The sequence below is a fragment of the Eubalaena glacialis genome, chromosome 1 (genome assembly GCF_028564815.1).
Source record: "Eubalaena glacialis isolate mEubGla1 chromosome 1, mEubGla1.1.hap2.+ XY, whole genome shotgun sequence".
Taxonomy (NCBI): Eukaryota; Metazoa; Chordata; class Mammalia; order Artiodactyla; family Balaenidae; genus Eubalaena; species Eubalaena glacialis.
Genome location: NC_083716.1, coordinates 202,802,231 through 202,818,984, shown reverse-complemented (window position 1 = coordinate 202,818,984; position 16,754 = coordinate 202,802,231). Strand labels below are relative to the sequence as shown.

Sequence of the window (16,754 nt, the reverse complement as noted above, 5' to 3'; positions counted from 1 at the left end):
GTTCTCTGACATTGGTCTAGGCTATGACATATGTGTAGAAGTAGAATTTCACATTTATAGACTATACACATCTTTGACTAAATGTTCCCAAATATCTTTCTAAAGTGTACCAGTATAAAGGTTAGATAACAGTTTATGAGAGCTTCAATTTCTCCATAATCTGCCAGTCCTTTAATTTACTAGATTTTTGTATTTTTGCCAATATTATTATGAAATGGTATCTTGTTTTACCTTTCATTTGCCTAGTCAGTGGTAAGATTAAACATATTTTCATATATTTATTTGCCATTTCAGTTTCTTCTATGAGCTGCCTCTTCATTTCTTTTGCCCATTTTTTCTCTTGGGATTGTTTGTCTTTTTCTTGTTCATTATATGAGTTCTATGGATTGTAAATATCTTTTAGTTTGTGGCTTGTCCATTAACTTTATGGTATTTTTTGTCATACACAAGTTTTTTGTTTTAATGTTGATAGATGTATTAATGTTTTATGGTTTCAGCTTTTAGTGTTTTTTTTTTTAAATACTATGCTGTTGCTGTTTTTCACATCTAGATCTTAAATCTGCAGTTTACATATTGACTAATCCATCCTTTTCCACTGTTTTGAAATGAATCCTTTGTCAAATGCTGAGTTTCTGTGTGTGGAGTCTCTTTCTGGGCTCTCTATTATGTTCCATTGGTGTATTTGTTTGCCCTGCCCAATTCTGTTTTAATTCCTGTTGCTTTATAATAAGTCTTAAAATCTGATAGGGCCATAATCTTACTCTGTTCCTTAAGAGTCCCTCATCTACCCTTAAGTCTTTGCTTTTATAAATATAAATTTCATAATTCAGCTTGTTCAGCTCTGTGAAAAGCCTTAGTTTTTATTAGAATTGCATTAAATATATAGATTAACTTGGGACATTTAGGCATAATACTGAATTTTCCCATTCATAAACATCATTTAGAGTTTCCATCCGTCAATAAAATTTTCTTCCTCTGTAAAAAAAAGTTTGGCATATCTTTTGTTTGATTTATTCTTAGGTACTCTGCAGTTCTTGTTGCTTTTATGAATGGTGTATTTTTTTAATCACACTTCCTAATAGATTGTGACTGGTGTGTAGTAATGCTTTTGATTTGTAAATGTTGATATTTTATCAGTAACCCTGCCAAACTCTCATATAGGCAATCATTTAGGACTCAGTATACTTCTGTTTCTTTCTGCTCTTCTGTTTCTCATTTTTTCTCATCAAGTTATTGACTGGCAATGTCTCTGCTACAGTATTTATATGACACTTGTTCTTAAAAAAAGAAATAAGTTCAGTAACTCACCATTAAGCTTTATATGAGTATCTTCCAAAACGTACATATATATGTTAAGATACTCTTAACCTTAACCAAGGTTTCTCCACCTCAGCACTATTGACATTTTGGGCCAGATGGCTGATTCTTTTTTGTGGGAGACTGTCCTGTACATTGCAGGATTTTTAGCAGTATCCTAGCCTCCCTACATTTATGAAAACCAAAATATTACCAAATGTTTCCTAGGGGGGGGCAAAGTCGCACCTGGTTGAGAATTATTGCCCAAAGTCAATTAAGGAAGTTACTTTTTATTCTGTTTACTAAGAGTTTTTATTATGAAAGGGTATTGAATTTTAACAATGCAATTTCTGTTATCTGCTTAGATTATCATTTTTTCCTCCTTTAATCTATTAATATAATTACATTATTATTTTCTAATGTTAATCTGTGGTACAATTTTGTTAGCACATGATAGTCTGAAAATTATGCAAAACTATGATACTTTTCTTCAGTTTTGGGGGGGAGGGATGAACATTAACACAAAACAATGCAAATTAGATCCCATGTCAGAAACTGAATTTTAATTGCTATCATTAAAGCCTATTTTACCTATTTTGTAATACAATTTGCCTGTTTTTTTAATGATCTGATTTTAAATAACCTATTTCGGGACTTCCTTGGTGGCACAGTAGTTAAGAATCCGCCTGCCAAAGCAGGGGACAGGGGTTCAAGCCCTGGTCCGGGAAGATCCCACATGCCGCAGAACATCTAAGCCCATGCGCCACAACTACTGACCCTGCGCTGTAGAGCCCGCAAGCCACAACTACTGAACTCACGTGCCACAGCTACTGAAGCCCACGTGCCTAGAGCCCGTGCTCCGCAGCAAAGAGAAGCCACTGTAATGAGAAGCCTGCTCATCACAGCGAAGAGTAGCCCCTGCTCGCCGCAACTAGAGAAAGTCCACATGCAACAACAAAGACCCAACGCAACCAAAAATAAATAAATTTTTTAAATAATAATAGATAAATAAATAAGTAACCTATTTTGGGGCTTACTTTATTTGAATAATCAAGTGTTACATGTACTTTTTTAAGACGTAATAAATCACCTGTAAATTTATTGGATGACTATCTCATTTAAATATCAAAATGATAAAATAGAATTTAACAAATTCTTCGATAAATAATGTATTTGCTTTAATTAAATGTATAACAAAGGAATAGGATGTTGATTATTCATAAGTAGTGGGAAATTAGTGGCAAAATCAGATATGATTATTCATTCAGTTCTAAATACTATGTAAACATTATCTACTGCTGGTCTCCACAATGGAAATAGGCAGTGTCACCTTAAGTCCAGCTGCCATTTTTCCTTTAAACATTCTCTTAGAACTATATTTTCATAATCTTTGGACTAAAAGCAACTTTTCCAGTGGTTGTTTTAGCATTACTATGGAAATGAAACCACATGGAAGTAGAAATACTGTGATAATTTTAATAGACTTAAAGTGGAGTTATAATATCAATAAGAAGTGGAAAAATGACATTTCCAATCATAAACCGTAAGTTGACTGGGTTTAGGTGACAATGCGAGATAAATTTCATTATAAACTATTTTAAAGAATTTTGCCTAAAATAATTTCTTTTTCTTTCCTCTTATAGTCACGTTCTATATCTAGTTCCACTGTGATGGTAGCTCAGCCCGTTTATCAGCAACCTGCTTATCACTACCAGGTAAACATTAAATTACAATGAAAATCTTCTTTGATACTTTCAGTCCTTTTTTGAGTAAGTTTCATTTTAGGCTTTCTCATGCAAATACTCTCGTAATTAAAAAGAGGTAGTTAAGCCTTGATAACAGTGGCATTTTTCTTTTTTTATGAGGGATCTAAACAATGTCATACAAGAAGATGGACTGTTTACTTCCTTTTATCAAATGTAATGAGGTCAGTTTTGCTCCCCTGGTTAGCATAGAAATAATTCCCAAAGTAAGATAAAGATGTTGGACAACAGGCTGATATTTGTTTAATGCTACTGCGACCGTTATGTCAGTTTCTAGTTATTATATTTAATAATTATGTATTAGAATAATATATTATGGTTTATATTATGACAGCCCCTTTTAGTTAACCAACACTCTTTTCATTAATTCTTGTGGGAGATTGAGGGTAAGTGAACTCTAATGCCAGACCATTTTGGTGTTTTGTAGATAAAGTGTAATTGGAACACAGCCATATTTGTTTACATATTGTCTGTGGCTGCTTTTGTGCTGCAGTGGCAGAGTTGAGTAGTTGCAACAGAGATATACGGCCTGCAAAGCTTAAAATATTTACCCTCTGGCCCTTTACAGAAAACGTTTGCCAACTTCTTGTCTGTAGCATTCACAAATAAAATCTCATTCTTTTATACCTTTGAAATAGTGGAAGAGACTTTATTTCTGGGGGGTATTTTTCATTTTGAACTTTTAAAATAGACCCACATGAAATGTTACAGTTACTGGAATTATTTTTAGTGTTAGACTAGGTTTTGGGGAGGTCACTTATTTTTAAATTCTGTTACTATGCTAGGGCTTCCCTAGTGGCGCAGTGGTTAAGAATCCACCTGCCAATGCAGGGGACACGGGTTCGAGCCCTGGTCCGGGAAGATCCCACATGCCGCGGAGCAACTAAGCCCATGCGCCACAATTACTGAGCCTGCACTCTAGAGCCCACGAGCCACAAGTACTGAAGCCCACTCACCTAGAGCCCGAGCTGCACAACGAAGAGTAGTCCCCGCTTGACGCAACTAGAGAAAGCTGCACGCAGCAACAAAGACCCAATGCAGCCAAGAATAAATAATAAATAAATTTAAAAAAAAAAAAATTTGTTACTATGCTAAATATAAAATTATCTAAAGTGTTTTATTCACTTAGTAAAAATGAAAGTAACTTACTGGCATTTATTTAAAGTATATATGTAGGGACTTCCCTGGTGGTGCAGTGGTTAAGAATCCACCTGCCAATGCAGGGGATACAGGTTCGATTCCCTGGTCTGGGAAGATCCCACATGCCGCAGAGCAACTAAGCCCAAGTGCCACAACTACTGAGCCTGCGCATCTAGAGCCTGTGCTCCGCAACAAGAAAAGTCACCGCAATGAGAAGCCCGCGCACTGCAATGAAGAGTAGACCCTGCTTGCCGCAACTAGAGAAAACCCGGGTACAGCAACAAAGGCCCAACGCAGCCAAAATTAAAAATAAATAAAGTATATATGTAGTGTGACTATTCCTAATTCAAAATTTTGAGGGGCCCCAAAGACAACATTAGGTACCAGGCCATTTAACATGACAAGCCAAAAGTTGTGAAACCAGTTTTGGGACCCTTAGCTTATTGCCCACCTTGAGCATGTGAAAGGATGAGGTTAAAAAGGGAGACTGGTAATGAGGCTTTTTTAACAAGAGAGTTGTTAGAGTGCTATGGCATTTCCCATTCTCCTCAACCAAGTGAAGATGACTTCAGAGAATGACTAAGAGAGTTTAATATTTGTCCCCTGAAATGTGTGAGATAGTATCACTTGGGCGTGACCTCTCCTTAAAAAAAGCCTGAAGAAGAAGCTAGAGTGGTCTATGGAGGCAGAGCCAGAAGAGAATGCTACAGTAGGAATGTGCTGCACGTCTCACAGCAAGTAAAGGTTTATGTTTCCCAAGAGCAAGATACAAACCTCACAGAAGAGACTCTTTCCAAAAAACTTTAAGGTGACCCCAGGAGAGAAAAAAATCTGTGTGAAGTAGACTCCTAGAATCAAGGTCTAGAACTGTAGTCAGAAGTTCTCAGCAGGGAGATCACCAAAGAACAGAGTAAAGTACCTAACCAGAGTGTCAGCATTCGGAATCTGCCACACGCCAAAAAGTGATCTAATTTTTATCCAGGGGCAAGGAAAAACAGCTCAACACAGTGGTTTTTATTTGTTTGTTTGTTTTACCCTTTGAAAAGTTTATTTTTTTTGTTGAAGTATAGTTGATTTACAGTATTATATTAGCTTCAGGTGTACAACATAGTGATTCAACATTTTTATAGATTATACTCCATTTATAGTTATTATAAAATATTGGCTATATTCCCTGTACTGTACAATATATCCTTGTAGCTTATTTATTTTATACATAGTAGTTTGTACCTTTTAACCCCCTACCTTTATTTTGCTCCTCCCCCTGTCCCTCTCACCACTGGTAACCACTAGCTTCAACACAATGCTTTTAAAGTGCCAGGGATGAGAAAGACTAAAGTTGCTTTCTTTCTGCTTGCACCTTGTGGAGTCCAGCTCCTCCTTCATTAATTCATTACATATATACATACATGACATAGATGTATTCTGAATAGAACTCTAATACAATTTAATTTTATACTTTGGCTCTGGTTTTCCACTTGACACAAATTATAAAATTGGAAGTATATTACCTAGATATACTCGGGAAAGATTTTTGTACCAATTTGTAACATAGTATTTTGCAATGTAAGAAATAATTTCACTTCACATATTTCTTTACAGTTATATATTTATTCATCATCATTCTGCCCTAAAAATTGCCACTTTGATAATATCTTCCCTTGCTCTTTCTTTTTACAAATTCTGGGATTGATAGTTTTATCAATTTTTGTTAGTCAATATAAAATAGATAAATAGTGAGAACCTGCTGTATAGCACAGGGAACTCTGCTTCACTTCACTGTACAGGAGAAACTAACACAACATTGTAAAACAACTATACCCCAATAAAAAATTTTAAAATTTACAAAAAAATAATAAATAAGCAGCATCCTTTAGCAAGCAAAAAAAAAATTTTTGTTAGTCAAATCGGATAATGCCTGGTTCAATCAGTATTTATCTCCTTTGTATTTCTTACTTCGTAAGTAGATAGTGATTTTATTTATCTAACAAATCTACATATATATCATTTTATTTCAGATTTTTTATTAAAATATTTTCTTAAGAGATTATACATTATCCTGCCTTTTTTAATATGGTATACAGAACATAGACCTCACGTTATCTTGGTCATCATTATAACACAGTGATGTAATCCATTAGAAGTTGATGTGGTCAGCACGAAATTAACAGTTTAGACGGTAGATTCATGGGATCTTCTTTTTTTCTGTTTTTTTACTTTAATAATTAAAAAAAGCCTTTTTAAAGGTAGAGAATAAGTTAAAAGTAAAACATTTATTATTAATGAATAATACAACTAATTTAAGAAATAAAAAGTCTGTGTTCTATATTGTCATCTTACAATAAGTACCTTAAGTAATTTGATCCTCTTTTTTTTTAAATAACAGCTTTATTTAGATACAATTCACATACCATACAATTCACATACCATACAATTCACCTTTTCAAAGTGTACAACACAGTGGTTTTTACTAAATTCACAGAGTTATGCAACCATACCACCAAAAAAAAAAAGCTTACCCATTTGTAGGCATTCCCCTTACCCCCTCCTCCCAGTCCTAGGCAACCAGTAATATACTTTCTGTCTTTATAGATTTGCCTGTTCTGCACATTATTTGGATATATACCACATTTTGTTTATCTGTTCTTACGTTGATGGACATTTGGGTTGTTTCCACTTTTCAACTTTTACAAGTAATGCTGCTATGAACATTCGTGTACAGATTTTTGTGTGGACATACGTTTTCATTTCTCTAAGGTCTTATACCTAGGAGTAGAATTGCTGAGTCATATGGTATGTCTGTGTTTAACCTTTTAAGGAAGTGTCATACTTTCCAAAGGCTGCACCATTTTACACTCTCACCAGCAGTTTATGAGGGTTCTAATTTCTCCACATCCTTGCCAACACTTATTATCTACCTTTTTGATTATAGCCCTTCTTGTGTATGTGAAGTGATATCACAGTGTAGTTTTGATTTCCATAGCCCAAGGCTAATGATGTTGAATATCTTTTATATGCTTATTTGCCATTTTTGTATATCTTCTTTGAGAAAATGTCTATTCATATCCTTTACCAGTTTTTATATTGGGTTACTTGCCTTTTACTATTGAGTTATAAGGGTTCTTTGTATATTCTAGATACAAGTTTCTTATCAGATTCTTATAATCTTATAAGTTTCTTATAATCTGTAAATATTTTCTCCAATATTGTGGGTTTATTTTCACTTCCTTGATGGTGTCTTCTGCAGCACAAAAGTTTTCCAGGTTGATGAAATCCAGTTTATTCTTTTGTTGCTTTGTTGCTTGTGCTTTTGAGGTCATAATTTTTTTTAATTACCTGGTTCAGAGTCACGAAGATTTGCACCTATGTTTTCTTATAAGAGTTTTATAGTTTTAGCTCTTACATCTAGATCTTTGATCCATTTTGAGTTAATTTTTGTATATGGTTTGAGGTGTAGGGGTCCAGCTTCATACTTTTGCATGTAGATATTCAGTTTTAACCCTTGTTTATAATCTGGGTGGGTTTTTTTTTTTTCATTTTAGGCCCCTGCACAGTGTCTACCAGGTCAGTGGCAGTGGGGTGTTCCTCAGGTAAATATTAATTTTTTTCATTGTTTTTGTGAAGACTGCCTGAATATTTAAGTCAGGAGAACTAGATTTGAGACCTTCCTCTTGTATTTATTAACTGTGTTACCTTTGGCAATTCATTTAATCACTATATTTCTCAGCTTCCTCATTGGCAAAGTGGAAGTAATGATACTATACCATTGAAAGTTTTCTCACATGATTTTTGTGATGGTGAAATGAGATCATGTAAGTGAAAGCATTTTATAAATAAGTGAGCACTATGTAAACTGAAAAGAAAATTTACTTCTTTTTACTATTAGTATTACTAGAAAATTTAGCATTTTTCTAGCTTTACTTCAGATTTTGCTTGTTTTATTTATGCTCCTAAATAAGTATTCCATCTCCCAACTTTTGATAACAAATAGCGTACCACCAAAAAGATTGTTTAATGATACGTCCCACTTCCATGGGAAGTCGGAAAGCTGAGAATAGACGTTTATGACAATTTAAATACTATAGGTTATATTATTACAACCTTTAATTGTGATCTTAATGATTATCTTAATTTATATATGAGGTTCTAAAGTGCTAAGAAATTTTTAGTACTTATAAGTGATAAAGTTATTAATAACATCTACACAATTGGAATTTATACCAACCCAGAGTTCCTAGTTTGTTGCTAAGATACTTCTGTGCTGTCCCTGAAAAACAACTTTAGGAAAATGTGAAACCAATATTTCTCTCGTGTGTTGGGTAAGTCATTTGGTTTAATTGAAATAACTAATCCGATTTTAATTAGAAGTATGGTTTTGTGTTTTAGTCTCCTGCCTCTTCTGCTCCATTCTTATACCTGCAACCTTCTGAGGTTATTTATCAACCAGTGGAAATTGCACAGGATGGTGGATGTGTTCCTCCTCCGCTGTCTCTGATGGAAGCTTCAGTTCCAGAGGTATGTGTTAGTCTCATAGTAAGTTATCTATAACCACTTCCTCTTAACACTTATTTCTTTTTCTTTTCTAAAAATATTTATTCAAGACCCTCATTGAAGTTGAACATCTTATGTTTTCTTTGATTTATTCACATCTCTTCCCCTTTTTTATATCTAAGAATGCTTCATCTTAGACTTCTTCACTAACTAATTCTGAACCATTTCTCAAATCTGTTCACTCTACTAGGCTATTCCCTGACTCAGTCCCCTTGAAAGAGTAAGATAAATGCTTCTCCTTCCGGTTTGCCTGTCAATCTGTATTGTTACTAACATTCTGTCAATTAAAAGTGTATAAAAATTAAGTCAAAGAAGAAAATCTTTAAAAAATTCTTCCTTCAAAAATGTAAATCAAATTTATTTTATAACTGTAAACTGTAAATATTATCTTTCATGTGTTTAAATTATATTTGCAAACCATTACTAATAACCTCATCATCTATATGCCAGAAACTGTACATGGTATGTTTTAAATATGTTGTGAAAGATTGGGTACCTATTGGGTATCTATTAATACCCACCTCCCAATTTGAGTGTATTTTTTAAATTATTATTACTATTGCTAAGGTTTTATAACATAATTTTTCTGGAACAATAATTTCCACAATTTTGGATCTTAATGTTTACTATCAATACTTTTACTATGATTTCTCCATTCTTCATCTCACCCTCCATTTATCACTTGGTTGACTGAATCTGCAAGCAATCTTTGTTAAAGAAGGCTTATATGTGCTATATACTCTCTGAGTTTGTACATCCTTGTTTGTTCAACATGTTTGTTGTCTATAAGTCTGAAAGAAATTAAGACTAGCTATAAAATAGCTGCATCATACTTGTATAAGTTTGCTAAGGCTGCTGGAACAAAGTACATGAACTGGATGGCTTAAAAAATAGAAATGTATTGTCTCACAGTTCTGGAGCCTAGAAGTCCAAAATCAAGATGTTGGAAGAATTGGTTCCATCTGAGGACTGTGAGAGAAGTACCTATTCCAGGCCTTTCTTCTTGGCTTGTAGATGACCACTGTCTCCCTGTGTCTTCACATTATCTTTCCTGTTTCTATGTCCAAGTTTCCCATTTTTATAAGGATACCAGTCATACTGGATTAGTTTCCACCCTAATGACCATACTTTAATTTGCTCACCTCTGTAAAGACCCTTTCTCCAAATAAGGTCATACTCTGACATACTGGGGGTTAGGACTTCAACACATAAGTTTTAAGAAAACACAATTCAACCCATAACAACACTTTTTTCTCTTAGAACTTCTAGTCTACTCTTTTCTGGTGTTCAGTATAGCTGTAAAGGAGTTTGAAACCAGCCTGACTTTCCCCCTTATACGTAATTTGCTTTTTCTTCCTGTGTGCCTGAAAAGTCTGTCTTAACTTGAAATCACTTCACCAGGATATGTCTTGGAATTTATCGGTCTTTATAATATTTTTCCTGGGACACAGTTTGCTCCTTTGATTCTCAGGCTAGTTTTTATTTCAGTTTCTTTTTTCCTGTTAGAACTTTGAAAAAAAAATTTTTTTATTCCAGGTGTGTTTCTTCTTCTTCAGGAACACCATTTATGCCTATGTTAGATCTCTTTTTTGTCTTTCATATCTGTCATCTCTGAGGTAATTTATCATAGTAGTTTTTAATGTTGTTTTATATGCTTTTTCAAGACAATTATGACTATATTTTTCATTGTGTTTAGTCTACTTTTTATTATGACTAATGAAGATTTCATCTCTATTTTATTTTTATCTTTTTTATCCCAAACTCTGCCGCTTTGCTTACATCATTGCCTGTAAATGTTGTCTGTTGGCTTAAAATCTTTTTGGAGCTCTTTTTAGAGATCATGTTATTATAATTTCTTTAAGATCAAAAGAATTATATTTATCTGAACTTTTCTACTATTTTCTGGGGTGATTTCTCATCTTTTTCTTTTTTTTCCCCTTTTTGCTTTTCCCTTGATGGAGTTGGAGAGGATGAGAAGAGTCTTAGGTTGCTTCCTTTTCCTTCATATCTTTACATGTCTTTAAATGATACCAGCTATTTTTTGAAATACAGGGTAGGAGAAGCATGCTGTTGTCTTAAACAGCCTGCCACCAAGTCTGTTATGTCTCCTGCTTGAGATGCCCTCAGTTTTTAGCATTCTGGAGATCATTTGGCTCCTGGCCAAGTCTCTTTTTCCATAGATTTTCTGTATGGGGGTGTAGTAATTGTTACTTCACTTTCCACTTGGCACCCTGCTTCACCTCCAGCAATGTTCCTCAGCTATAATGCAAGGTAGTAGGCCACAAAATAGTGAAAACCTGATTTCTCCTTCAATTCTGCCTCCCCTGCTATTAAGTAAAATTGGATCTCTGTGAAGATCTTTCCTCCTTCTGCCTTGGCCTGACACACCCCTACACTTGAGACTCTAAAGAATCTTTGAATAGGCCTTTCAGAACATTTACCTTCAGGGAAATTATAACCTTCCTCAGGCTTCAGAATTCTCCCTTATATTGGTCCAAATTGCATAGCATTTGGCAGACATTCTACATTGTAATTCAGGATCGTGGGCACTTCCTCGTTTACTTGATGATGGCATTTTAAAAATCTATCTTTCGTTCTTTTTGTTGTTTTCTGGTTTTCAAGGAGGGGGACAGTGAGGTAAGAATGCTTTTACATTAGGTTTTTAGCCATAATCTACTTTTGGCACTGAACCATATTCTTAATTCCTGACGTCAGGTAACTTATCAGGTTATATTTCACTATTTAGTGGAATCTAATAAGACTTTTCTGGAAATATTGCTTCTATTTAGCTTATAACTTATACCATTAATTTTATGATATTTCCATACAAAATGATATAAGCATATTTTTATTTTAATATTGTTTCTGGTAGAAGATATAATTCTAATATATAAATTAATAAATAGGGTGGGGTGGTTTATATTTTAAGTGTTTTTTCCCTAAAATTAAAAAACACAGGGCTTGTTCTTATGAGTTTGATAGTTAGATTCCCTAAAATATAAAAATGAATTAACATTATTTCTCACTTATTTCAGTAGCTGTTTCCCCCTTCACTCTTAGAATATAGTGCCTTCTACTTTGCAAAGTAAATAGAAACTACTCTGTGGGAACCAACTCAGCTTCCAGTCCCCAACATACAAACTTATCTGACTCACAACTCATCCTTAGCTTCTTATATTTTTTTAGTAACCTTTCTCGTCCAAGGTTATTTCTGCCTCTTTGCTCTGGATACTATAACTTCCCTCTTCCTCAGGGACCTCATTCGACTGTTATACATTTTCTCACCACTGGTTCATAGCTTCACCACTTACTAGTGTGTTTCTTTGAGTAATCACTTAACTCTTCACAGGGTTGGTTTTGTAATATCCACATTGATAACATAAAGACATCCGGAAAATCTATTTTGCAAGACTGATGCAAAGATTAGAGTTGTTGTATACAGAAAGTTCTTTGTATAGTGCCTAGCACCTGGTAGGAGATAATTACTATCCTTTGACACACCCCCACCAATGCCTTAATTCTCTTCTACCTTTCAAAGCCAAGCTTGAAAAGTTAGTCTACATTTAGTATTTCCACTGCCTCACTACCCATCCTCCCCTCACCTGCTGAAGTCTACTTCATTACCTTTCCACTGAAGCTGCCTTTGATAAAGTTCCTCAGTGATTCCCTAATTGCCAAATACTTTCCTTTCTTTTCAGTCTTTCTTGACCTGTCAGAGACATTGGACATACTCCTTGAAACTCTTCCTACCTTTGGCTTCCATGATACTGCTCTCTTCTGGCAATCCTTTTACCTCCTTTCATTTTCCTTTGTAAGCTGATCTTTTGCTCCCCATGATTTCATATTTGATTCTGCATTGTTTCACCCTACATACTCACTCTGATGTTATCATCCATACTCATCTCTCTAGCCCCAGCCTCACTTCTGAATTTTAGACCTGCACTATCCAGTACAACAATAGCCATTACCACATGAGGCTATTGAGCACTTGAAATGTGTGGCTGGTCTGAATTGAGATGTGTTGTAAGTGCAAAATACACACCAAGTTTTAATGACATAGTATGAAAAATGAATGTAAAATTTATCACTAATTTTATATTGAATACACTTTTGTATATTTTTAATATATTGGTTTAAATAAAATATATTACTGGAAATTAATTTTACTTGTTTCTTTTTACTTTTCTAACATGGCTACTGGAAATTTTTCTTTCAGTTTTATTGAGATATAATTGACATACAGCACTGTGTAAGTTTAAGATGTACAGCATAATGATTTGATTCACATACATCATGAAATGATTATCACAACAAGTTTGGTGAACATCCATCATCTCATATAGATAGAAAATTAAAGAAATAGGAAAAAATTTGTGTGTGATGAGAACTCTTAGGATTTACTCTCAACAACTTTCCTATATAACGTACAGCAGTGTAAATTATATTTATCATGTTGTACATTACAGCCCTAGTACTTATTTACCTATAACTGGAAGTTTGTACCTTTTGACTGTCTTGATTTTAATTAACATGTAGTTCACATTATTTATTAGTGCTGCTTTAGAGCCACATCTACAATAGCTTTTGATTAACTGTATACCTCTACTAGAAGTCTTACAAATATCTCAAATTTTATGTGTTACAAAACTAACTTCTTCTCTCTACCCCCCTCACAATAACATAAACATCAAACTTGCTTTTCTTATATTCCATATTTCACTTAATGGTGCCACCATCTGCTGGAAAAGCCATAAATCTGCTTTTACATGATCTGTTCCCTGCCTGTTACTCTACTGCCTCATCTTTCAGCTGTCGTTCGGTGAATAATCTTCCTTCCAGCTGTAGCAAACAACCTACACAGATCTCCCAAATGAGGTGTGTTCTTAGTTGCCTCTCTGCCTTTTCACATACTGTTCCCACCTTCTCTCCCTAATTCTTCAAATTCAAGCATAAACTCCACTAGAAAACTTCCCCTGACCACCTCCCCAACTTTCTAAAGCTACATCAAGTAATTCTTTTCTTTTCTCCCATGCATCCCTATACATGTGTCATAGGACTTAGGGTAATTTTGACTAGTCTGTCTCAGATAAGTCTATAAGTGAATTAAAGATAGAGAATCTGTTTCTCATCTGTGTTTCTCCATTGTGTAGCAAAATGCCTAGTAAATTGTAATGCTGAATAAATATTTTTAATTAATTAATGAAAAACAATATTTTTTTCCTTTGTTTTGTTATAGCATTATTCTGATCATGGAGTTCAAGCAGCATATCACCACGTTTATGCTCCAAGTGCCATTGCTGTGCCTGCACCTGTGATGCAGCCTGAACCAATTAAAGTAAGAAGTTTGTTTTGATTTTTTTCTGTTATTCTTCCGTCATATTTCAAGTTTTCCAAATTTCTCTTCTGAAAAGAAACAACTTTGGATATTTATGTCACATTTGTGATTAGAAGTACAGAATTAGTTAATTATTTCATGTGAAGGAAATACAATTCTAAACTAGCTATAATTTCTATTAGTTTTGAACAAGTTATAAACCACACATGGTCAAAACTTTGTATTTACTGTAGTAAAATATATATGACTTAAAATCTTCCACTTTTAAGTGTACAGCTAAGTGGTATTAATTACATCCACATTGCTGTGCAACTGTCACCACTATCTAGTTCCAAACTTTTTCATCACCCCAAATAGAAACTCTGTACCCATTAAGCAATAACTTTATATTCTTCTCTCTGCAGTCCCTGGTAACTTCTAATCTACTGTCTGTCTCTATGAATTTGCCTAGATACTTCATATACTAAGATTTTTATTATGTTAATGGGATGTAACATTTATGTTACATAAGATGAAAACAGTTAATGATCTACTCTTCCAGTTTGGGAATTTTGTGCTCATGCACCTTAAATCAGATCCAGGCCAGGAGTGGTAATCTAGTTAGATCCATGTGTGTATTCAATATATAAATATATTAGGGAAATGTGACTACATCTCTAGTAAAGAACCCAAACTGATTAACTATTATGATGGTACTATGAATCTTGCTTGCAGTGTACTCTTTACAATAAAATGATGGAGGTTAGCTATTTCACACTCATATTTTTGCTTCTGACCCAGACCATGTGTTGGAACTCAATACCAGGACAGTCTACTTTAAGGAGCCTCCACAGTCTGTCGAATCTCCTCACCCTTTCACTGCATTTCTTCACTGTTCTTGCCACTGTACTGCAAACATGGACTAAAATCATAATTTTGACCTAATACCAAGGCCTAAAGTGTTAGTAAACGTTACTTATAGAGAGCTCATTATAGTATCAAAATCTTCTAAAACAAACTTCTCCTAATGTTAATACTTTCTCCAGATACACTTCTCTAGAAATAGCTGAAATCGCTATGCCATATTAGATAATCAATTGCAGATTATATATATATAAACACAAATGATTGAAGTTGTACTTCCTAAATAATTCCAATAGAGGATAGAGTGGTAGTTGGATAGGAGAAATTTCCAAAGAATATTAATGTTAAACATCCTTGATTTAAAGTTTAATTCTTCTAGTTTAAGAGTATACACTTTTCTACATTTTCTTAAATCTGTGAGTAGGAAATTCAGAAATTGTACAGAGAAACTGGTATCTTATTCTTTATCATATAAAAATTATACATATGTTGAATATAAATCATAACAGAGGTATGAATAGACACCTTTCTTTGTGCATATAAGCATAAAACTGGAATCAGAAATCTGCCTCTTGCATGTCTGGAGAAATGCTGCTAAGAGGAACTTTACCCTTTCTATCCTGATACAGATCTTTGCTCTGCTGTGCCATTGGCTAAAGGCTAACAAAACCACTGACTTGTTTCTATTTGTATTTAATCTGTCTTGTTAAGGCTTATAGTAATTCTGGTTTTCACATGGGATACATCCTAGGGAAGATTTTGGTCCTGACAGAGTTAAGATTTCAGGACTAGGGAAGAGTTTAAGAGCTATGAACTGTGGTTAACTAGCTTACTCCAAAGCCCACGTCTCACACAACTGTAATTAGATTTCATCGAATCTGAGCTAGCATGGATTATACAACACACCATTATTTTATGTACCACTATGAAAGAAAAAAACCTTGCCATCAATTGTAAATGTATACTGATTCAGAGTTTTTTTTGTTTGTTTGTTTGTTTTTTTAATTATTTTTTTATTTATTCATGGCTGTGTTGGGTCTTCGTTTCTGTGCGAGGGCTTTCTCTAGTTGCGGCAAGTGGGGGCCACTCTTCATCGCGGTGCGCGGGCCTCTCACTATCGCGGCCTCTCTTGTTGCGGAGCACAGGCTCCAGACGCGCAGGCTCAGTAATTGTGGCTCACGGGCCTAGTTGCTCCACGGCATGTGGGATCTTCCCAGACGAGGGCTCAAACCCGTGTTCCCTGCATTGGCAGGCAGATTCTCAACCACTGCGCCACCAGGGAAGCCCTGATTCAGAGTTTTTGAAATATGAAAAGATGTATATCTCAGAATCAATGAAGTTTGGCATGTTTTATTTTTATTCATTTATTTATATTTTTTGGCTGTGCTGTGCGGCATGTGGGAACTTAGTTCCTGGACCAGGGATCGAACCCATGCCCCCTGCATTGGAAGCACAGAATCTTAACCACTGGACCACCAGGGAAGTCCCTGGCATGTTTTATTTTTAATTTAGATATGCAGGCTTGTAGGAAGCTTGAGTTGAGGGGCAGAAATAAACCCCACAATTCCCCTTTTGTTAGAGATGAGGGGAAAAAAAGAAAATTCAGTTAAATAAACCTTCAAAATCAAAACTGGAACACAGGGCTTTTGTGTAGAGTTTTATATTTCCTATTTTATCTTTCAAGGTTGAATGTTCCATGTATTTTATACTCAAATATTTCTCTTTAGGTGATTTGATGGCACTCGATAGAAAATGGTGCCCCACTCAGCAACAGAAACTCCAAAACCAATTCTATAGTTTTCTAAAACTATACAATCTTGTAGACG

General features: G+C 34.6%; 1 protein-coding gene across 1 annotated transcript in view; it reads left to right on the top strand.

Moving 5' to 3' along the window:
- Positions 1-14,103, top strand: part of BOLL (boule homolog, RNA binding protein) — a 30,762-nt gene extending 16,659 nt beyond the window's left edge. The window contains exons 7-10 of the mRNA XM_061203713.1: positions 2,940-3,011; positions 7,742-7,789; positions 8,586-8,714; positions 13,987-14,103. Of these exons, the coding sequence (XP_061059696.1) occupies positions 2,940-3,011; positions 7,742-7,789; positions 8,586-8,714; positions 13,987-14,103 (366 nt within the window). The remainder of the gene's footprint in view (positions 1-2,939; positions 3,012-7,741; positions 7,790-8,585; positions 8,715-13,986) is intronic.
- Positions 14,104-16,754: the final 2,651 nt, after the last annotated feature.